Source organism: Danio aesculapii, chromosome 14 (assembly GCF_903798145.1).
Source record: "Danio aesculapii chromosome 14, fDanAes4.1, whole genome shotgun sequence".
Taxonomy (NCBI): Eukaryota; Metazoa; Chordata; class Actinopteri; order Cypriniformes; family Danionidae; genus Danio; species Danio aesculapii.
The window spans coordinates 47,273,135-47,281,533 of NC_079448.1; the positions used below are offsets into that span (position 1 = coordinate 47,273,135).

At 36.8% G+C, this 8,399-nt stretch overlaps 1 protein-coding gene across 1 annotated transcript in view; it reads left to right on the top strand.

Annotated features, from left to right (window-relative positions):
- Positions 1-6,807, top strand: part of atp8a1 (ATPase phospholipid transporting 8A1) — a 336,556-nt gene extending 329,749 nt beyond the window's left edge. Inside the window, exon 37 of the mRNA XM_056471711.1 lies at positions 3,576-6,807. Coding sequence (XP_056327686.1) covers positions 3,576-3,673 — 98 coding nt within the window. The 3' untranslated portion in view covers positions 3,674-6,807. The remainder of the gene's footprint in view (positions 1-3,575) is intronic.
- The last annotated feature ends 1,592 nt before the right edge of the window (positions 6,808-8,399 follow it).

An 8,399-nucleotide genomic window follows, 5' to 3' on the forward strand; every position in this document is an offset into this window, starting at 1 on the left:
AAATAATACATAAAGGAAATACCTTTTTTTATTTTAAATTCATGTGAAGGATTCCTCTGAACCTACTAAAGATTTAATGCAAAGAGAGAGAGATTTTCATTTAGTGAATTTGCTTTTTAAGGCTTAAAATAAATGGCTAGTTCTGAATTTTCCTCAGTGTGTGCTGGGTGGTTAGCCAATCAGAACTCCCTAAGCCAGCTGACCAATCTGAGGGTATTTCAGAGGGAGGGGCTTCACAGAACCAGGAGATCCACAGACAATTTATATGTGAACGGAAACTGTGGTGGAGGACAAACTAAAACTGGGTGATTGACACCCCTTTAATGTTGAACTGAATTTAGAAAAAGTCGCCTGCATCTTGGATGGCCTGATGATGAGGAAATTAACAACAAATGATATTTTTTGGCTGATCTATCCTTTTAAAATGACGAGTTTGAATAGATGTTATTTATTTTAATAGATTTAGTTCTGTTAATAGATGACTTAGTTTAAATTAAAGCAAAGAAGATTTTTTATTTTTCCTTTTCTGTGAGATATGGTCTTTATAAGTCATTTCCATATTTGAGGAAATGATCAACATAGTGAATAGTCAGAGCTCACGACACTCACGGTGTTGTCACAGATTTGTTTTCTGCTTACAGGCCACACACACCGCCAGAGCCTCCTCCCAATCTCCCCTCACACACACACACACACACACATTGGACTTTTGTTGTTTATTTCTGTAAGCAGCGTCAGGATGTCCTGCATACTCATGTCATTCACCACAGACAACAGTCCTCCTTTAATCTGCACCAATACAAATATTTTCCGCCGTTTTGGTCCCATTAGTGTGTATGTAGGTCATAGTGAAAGCTTATTAAGCCAGACACAACAACAGGACACTCAGTAAATGATCTGGACAGTGTTGAATCTACTTTAATGATAATACACACAAAACTTTGTACTATTTTCAACTATTTTATTGGATAGTGCCTTATAATCATGCTTATTTCTCTTTTAACCCTTGTGCGCTGTTCAAATTTACTGCCCTTTTGTTATGTTTGGGATGAAAACATTCACTGAATTAAACTGCTGTAAAACTGCATCAGATTAATATTTTTTACATAAATCTGTTAATCATCATCAGTCCTGATCAAAACTACCAAATTGTTAGAAAAATAACAGGATTTTAACTCTTTAATTGACAAATTCATAAATGATATCACTGATCTGGTGAAAAACAACACACAAAATGATGTATTTTCAGTATTAATAGTAATTGTGGACTGGATTTTTTTTTTACCTTTTATTAAAGTCTTGGACATGTGAGCGATAAGTAACTGCATCGACTTTGATGCATTGTTAGATTTTAATTTTTTCTCGCTAATTTACTGTTGGTGGCTGTTTTTGCCCTATTGACTTCCATTATAACCACATTTAATGGTGCATAAGTACACACTCTTTGTTTTTGTTTACTCCATGTCGTTCTGAGAGCTGAGATGCATATTTTGATTTTCTCAAACACATCAATGTAGGTGCGTAAAGGTCACTCTTACACACTCACAGACACACATAATATATAATCTGCTGTTATACTCCATATAAAATCCTATCTAAAAGGTTAATTGTGCTAAATGATGATCAACAGTAAAAATGGCAAATTTTGCCTCTTCCCAACAGTGGAAACCACCAACAATCAAAAACGCATGATTATATGGGGCTCTATTTTAACGATCTAGGTGCAAAGTCTAAAGCACAGGGCACAAAAGCATTATGAGTGTGTCCGAATCCACTTTTGCTATTTTAAGAAAGGAAAAATACGCTCTGGGCAGCGGTGCATGGTCTAACAGGGTTGAGCTTATTCTCTTAATGAGTTATGGATGTGTTTTGAGAATAAACCAATCAGAGTCTCATCTCCCATTCCCTTTAAGAGTCAGTTGCGTCACGCCATGCCACATTGCTATTTACATGGCGGACTTTGTAAGTGGAAAAACTGAACGCTTCACTAACGAGTTAAACGTTAAAAGAGCATCTACAGCACGAGGATAAAGAAAGAGCCTCCTCCAATCGGCCTTTACTTTCTCTTTCTCTCTTTCGTGCATAAGGAAACGGTGTTGTAGGCTACGAACAGACATTCATTAGCCTACATAAATAATTTTGTTTGTTAAGCGCAAAGATTTTTTTCAAAACTATTTCTAAATTCAGTTCTAATTTCCAGCAAACAAATAAATGAACAATAATAATAAAGTGAGTTATTTCCAAACACACGTCCTATTCTTATGCCCCATGTGGTCTAAAACCTGACAGGTGGACAAATCTAAACTTGTTTTTAATAAAACAAATATAAATATGCATAAAATAAATAATACTAATAATAACATTATGCAAAAGCAAGTTGTCATGAATAAAATTAAAAAAGCCCCCGAGATGAAGAAGGCATGGAGGCAGTGGTTTTTATATTTATGTAGAAAATAATCATTTTTGTAATATTTTATTCCTTTAATTATTTTCATTTCTAAAGATATTTGCGCATTGCTTTACAACTAATGCGCTAACTACAACTAATGCAACTTTAGACCTGCTTTCAGCTGGTCTATTGCACAGTCTATTTTAGTTCCTTAAAATAGCAACGCTCCAACAATGCACCCTAACACACCTCTTTTTTTAGACCTAAACACCTATGAGTCCACAAAGTGGCGCAAATGGATTTGCTATTTAAACAATGTGGCGGAAATCTGGGAAATGAAGATTGCGTTGGTCTGATAGTAGCAACACGTTGGGGCAAACACGTCTTGCGCCTTATTGCACCGGGTGTAGGATAGGACCTATGGTGTTTTGTAATCAAAATAATGTGGTTATAATGGAAGTCATTGGGGCAAAAACAGCCACCAACAGTAAATTAGGAAGAAAAATTAAACTGAATTAAAAACAGTGCATCAAAGGTAATTTCACATGTCCAAGACTTTGATAAAAAGTAAAAAAAAAATCAAGTCAACAATTACTTTTTATATTGAAAATACATCATTTTGTGTGTGTTTTTTCACCAAATCAGTGACATCATTTATGAATTTGGCAATTAAAGAGTTAAAATCCTGTAATTTTCTAAACAATTGAGTAGTTTTGATCAGGCCTGAGGTTGATGAACAGATTTAAGCCAAAAATTTAAAAATATATATTAATCTGAGGCATTTTACAGCAGTTTATTTCAGTGGATGTTACATCCCGAACATAACAAAAGGGGAGTAAATTTGCCCAGAGTGTATTGTTGAGTTTGTAAAAGAAATCAAAGCATTTTCTCAAAATATGTGTCAAAATAAGACTTGCTACCAAAAATCATTCCACTAGCTGAAACACAGAAAAGGTTATGGCCAAATTAAGACTCAAAATCACCCCAGAGTGAATGAAAACATCCCCAACAGTATATAAGGGTTAATAATAAAAGTTTTGTTTTATTTTTCAAGTAGACACCCTGGTTTTGTGCCTATAATTTAAGACTATTTTCCCATCTCATGCTTTTTTATATTTTGCTTGATGTTTTAGTCAGATTGTATGCATGTTTGTTTGATTGTTTCCTCTGTTTGTGCTATTTCCAGATGGATACGCTTTCTCCCAGGACGAGAACGGAGTGCTGTCCCAGTCTGAGGTCATCAGGGCCTACGACACCACCAAACAGCGGACCAATGAGTGGTGAGACCCGCCTCCTCCCAGCGCTCAACATTTAAAAGGCCCAACCGAGAGCTGAAGCCTGGCAGTTTCACTTTGGCCAACCTGCGGGCTTCTGGGTAACAACCGATACAAGAAAACGGTGTTGGACGGTGAACGCAAGCACTGTGCTAAGTATATTTTTGGGCCGGCCTGCGGTCAGTCTGGTTTCTGGTCTGTCAAAATGGAGGAGAAAAGCGGAAAGATTTGACTCTTGTCTCTCCTCCGCCATTCCTTCGGCCAAAAAAAAAAAATGTGGTGTTGATGAAAGGTTTTTTTTGTTTGATTGTTTTGTTTTTGACTGTGACTTCTTAATCATTAATGACATATAACGCCCCCCTTTTTGTTTTCTTTTTTATTTTATTTGCGGTAGAAACGCATCCCAGGTCGCCCGATCCAAAGAACATGATGAATGCGGTTCCTGTTTTAAAAGAGAAAATGTGGTAACTAGGCGGTAGCTGGTTGTCTTTTACACTCCTTAAATGCTCTCTGCACTACTTTGATTCAGTTTTTGTTAGTCTATCAAAGCCTTACATTTGTTGTTGCCTTCAGCCATTAGTGTTTGTTTAGTTTCTTTTTGATGTTTAGTAGAGGGGTTTATTTGTATTTTTTGTTGTGTTTTTGTTTCATTTTGTTTGTTTGTTTGTTTCATTTAGGTTTGTTTTAGTTTTGTTGTTTAATTCTTTTCATGCTCTATTTGTTTTTGATTTTTGATTTGTTTTTGGGTTTTTCTTGTTTAATTTATTTAGTTTGTTGCTTTTGTTTTAGTTTTTATTTAGTCTTTTTGTTTTTTTAGTGTTGCTTTTGTTTTGAATTTGGCTTGTTGTTTCATGTTTTCTTTTTTGTTTGTTTTTGACTATTTAGTTTTGTTTGTTTATTTTAGATGTTTTGTTTGTTCAATTACTTTTTTGTACGTTTATTTATTTATCTTTATTTTTGTTTTAAGTTTAGCTTTGTTTTTTCATTGTTTGTGTTTTTGTTTGTTTTTGACATTATTTAGTTTTGTTTTGTTTGTTTGTTTATGTGTAATTAATAGTTTTTTTCTATGTTTGTTTATTTGTTTTACTTTAGTTTTTTCTTTTGAATTTAGTTTTGTTTTTTCATGTTTTGTGTTTTTGTTTGTTTTGTTTGTTTATTTTAGATCTTTTGTTTGTTTAATGGCTCTTTTTGTATGTTTGTTTTTGTTTTGTAGTTTTTTGCATTAAATTTACCTTTGTTTTTTCATGTTTTGTGTTTTTTTTTTTGTTTTTGACTCTTTATTTACTATTGTTTTGTTTGTTTGTTTTCGATGTTTTGTTTGTTTAATGGCTTTTTGTATGTTTGTTTGTTTTATTTTAGTGCTTTGTTTGAATTTAGCTTTCAGTTTTTTTCATCTTTTTTTCATCTTTTTTAGTTCAGTTTTGTTTGTTTATTTTAGATGTTTTGTTTGTTTAATTACCTTTTTGTGTTTATTTTTTTAATTTAGCTTTGTTTTTTTCATGTTTTGTGTTTTTGTTTGTTTTTGACCTTATTTAGTGTAGTTTAGTCTGTTTATTTTCAATGTTTTGTTTGTTTAATGGCTTTTTTGCATAATTGTTTATTTGTTTTGTAGTTTTTTGTGTTTGAATTTAGATTTCTATTGTTTTATTATTATTTTTACTTAGTTAGTATGTTTTCCAATCACTCCGTTTTTCGTGCCTGATTCTTCACAACTCATAGCTTGCATGTACAGTATCTGCCTTTTAGTTATTTTTTTCTTCGTCTTCTCTTTACACAATCTGGCAACAATTTGACAGCTTATTTGAACATGTTTCTGCATTCCACATCTTACACGGCTGCAATGATCACAAAGGTGCCTAACAGGAACTTTATTTTTCCCCACCCTCTCTCCTCAGTGAGATAGATAGTATTTCGGAAACTCTAGCTATAGCACGCTTACACATTAGACCAAAACAATGATGCATCAGGCTGCTTTTAAAGCTCAGCTCAGCTCAGCCCCGTTTATGCGTCCTGCTCATCGTCAGAGGGTTTTAGACAAGAACCACATGGTTTATTTGACGCAGAACCGACCGAGTGTGAATCCCTCAAACATAAGTGCCATTAGCGTAGAGCAGGAACGGAGGATTTCGCCAGACCCACACAGTATCGACACAACTTTTGTCTCTATATAGTTATTTTGTGAATTTGTATTTTTATATTGGACTCGGTGTGACTTTTTTGGACTGATCTGCTTTGTAATGACGGCGTTGTTCCTCTTTTTGTTTTGTGGTTGAGAAAGTGGTCGTGGTTCATGAGCTTCTGTCTTATTAGCGCTCGTTTCTTTGATGGTGGAGTTTGTGTGTTGGTTTTCTTCTCCCCGTGGGAGAGCACGTTTTGTATTGTGTGTCTGCGCAGTGTGTGTCGTCTGCATGTGCATGTGTTGCGTGCGTGCGTGTGTGACTGCGTTGAATGTTCATTTGTATGCACATTGTCCAGCTAACTATATTCGAATGGGTGTGTGTGCGTGTGTGTTTGGCTGTGCTTGTTTTGTTCGTCTGCACGACTCCAGGTAAACTAACGGTGAGCTGTATGCTGATGCATGGCCCCGGTGTGTGCGAGAGAGTGTGTGTATGTGTGAGAAGCTCTGCTAAAGCTCGACTGGAGATGTTGCACAATGCACTCTTTATCTTTTATGTGCTGAGTAAATCTAGTTGATATCAGTTGCAGTATTATTTATCTGAATGGATGTACTGTGCGTGTTCTTCCTTTAGTTTCAGATCTCTTGTTTGACAGGCTTACTGTGAATTTGGTTCCTGAAGCTGTGCTTTTGGCCGAGTGTCGTCCGACTCGTAGACACTGGACATACAAGGTGACGTTGGTTAAAGGCGGCTCGGACTGTTGCTTTCTAAAATCCCGTCTGATTGCATGAATGGAAAAGTCGTCTGGGTTTTTTGGCCTAAATGTTAATTGTACGCTCTAGTGTTGGTCACTTTAAAGAATGAAGATGCACTTTTCTATAATTTCTCTATTGGGTGTTTGATTCGATTCGGTTTCGTTTATGTCTTTTTGGTTTAATGATTGTTTAGCATGTTGGAACTGCAAACTTTTAAGTGTTTTGTCTTTTAACTGCCATGAAGGACTACTGAAATAAACTTTACAACTCAAGCTGGATTTTCTCTCGTTATTTGTTGTGTCAAGGAATTGCTCAAACAGAAATTCAAATTTGCATTTAATTGAGTCACATCTATAGTACAATACAATATATAAAGCGTCTCAGGGGATCTGAGATGTACAATGGAAAATATAATGGAAGATACAATGGAAGTTTTCATTATTTTATGACTGTTGTGGAAATTTGATCATTCCTCCAATAACTTTTGATGTTAAAAAACTTTGAAAATGTAACTTTTATTGACATTTTGTATAGTTTTGTGCAACCCAGGCAATATACATTTCTGGAGATCTCGAAATATGTCCCAGGAGCTATGTTTGGGGTTTTTTTTCAGTTTCTGTTTTTCATGTAATCCACCAGAGGCTGCTGTGTACGCTTTTTTAGATGTCAAATTTCTCTTGCGAGTGCCATTCGCGCCTGCTGTTCCCACGTAAATCCACCAGAGGCCGCTGTTGATGACTGACTGACCGATCGACTGACCCACCCTCCTCCTTCCATAAACCCAACCGATAGTGTTTTCAAAAGCACCATTTGACCCGCCCACCCACTTACCTAAACCCAACCGATACTGTTTTCATAAGCAATCCAGGAAAAGAAAAGTCCTTGCCTGATTTTTACCACATTTTCAGATTTTACCACATTCTCACCCTGTTATTTACTAGTTTGTTTTATTTTTTGGATTCTGTTTTTGTCTTACCTGCTTTCTGGCACTGTTCTTCACCAGACTCAAACGCCGTCGTCATGGTCATCTCCTCTCTGCATCTCAAGTCGCCGACGTACTTGGCAAGCTAACTGGACAAACTGGTAACAGCGGGAAAGCCGTCCATATTGAGGTAAGTGGTCAGCTGGTAAGCGTGAAAAGTAACGGTGTCATACCACTCCGTAGCGTTTGTTTTAAAGACTAAATGCAGCCATACCTACCTCTGGCTACATAATTAGCGATCTCCAGAAATGTCTATAGGGCTACGTTTTCACAATAGCCGCATTTCCACTATCGGGCCAGTGCAAGCCAGGGCTTTAATCGGGCCAGGCCGGGCCAATAGCCCGGGAGGTGGAGAAATGAGGCCGAAATCATGTCGCGTTTCCACTGTCGGGCTAGTTGCTCGCAGCGCGTCACGCAAACACCGCCCCCAGAACGTCCCCCGAATCAAACGTCACACAACCCGCCCACTTCAGCGGGAACAAAAAACTCAAATTATAACCACAAACACAACCTGGCATCACTATGAGAGCTGGAAGATGGAGAACACCGAAGCGATTGCATTTTTACTGTTTGTGGTCTGTTGGTGTAAGGCCAGACAGCGATCCCTGGATAAGGACATTCGAGTTCGGCGGCATTTACTTCGAACACAGATTTTTCTTAGTGAGTTGATCAAGCGCGATAGCAAAACAAATGTAAGGGAAGAAAGCATCTTGTCTCCTCTTTACCTGACAGGAAAACTCCGCCTTTGTACATAACCCCGCCCCGAAACCCCAGTTGGCCCTCCTGAGCCTATGAGCCTATGTTGGTTTTGTGATCTGTTGACTGAGATGGTGTTGATTTTACAGTACAAAAACCTAATAATAAACTACCAGTATTTTTACT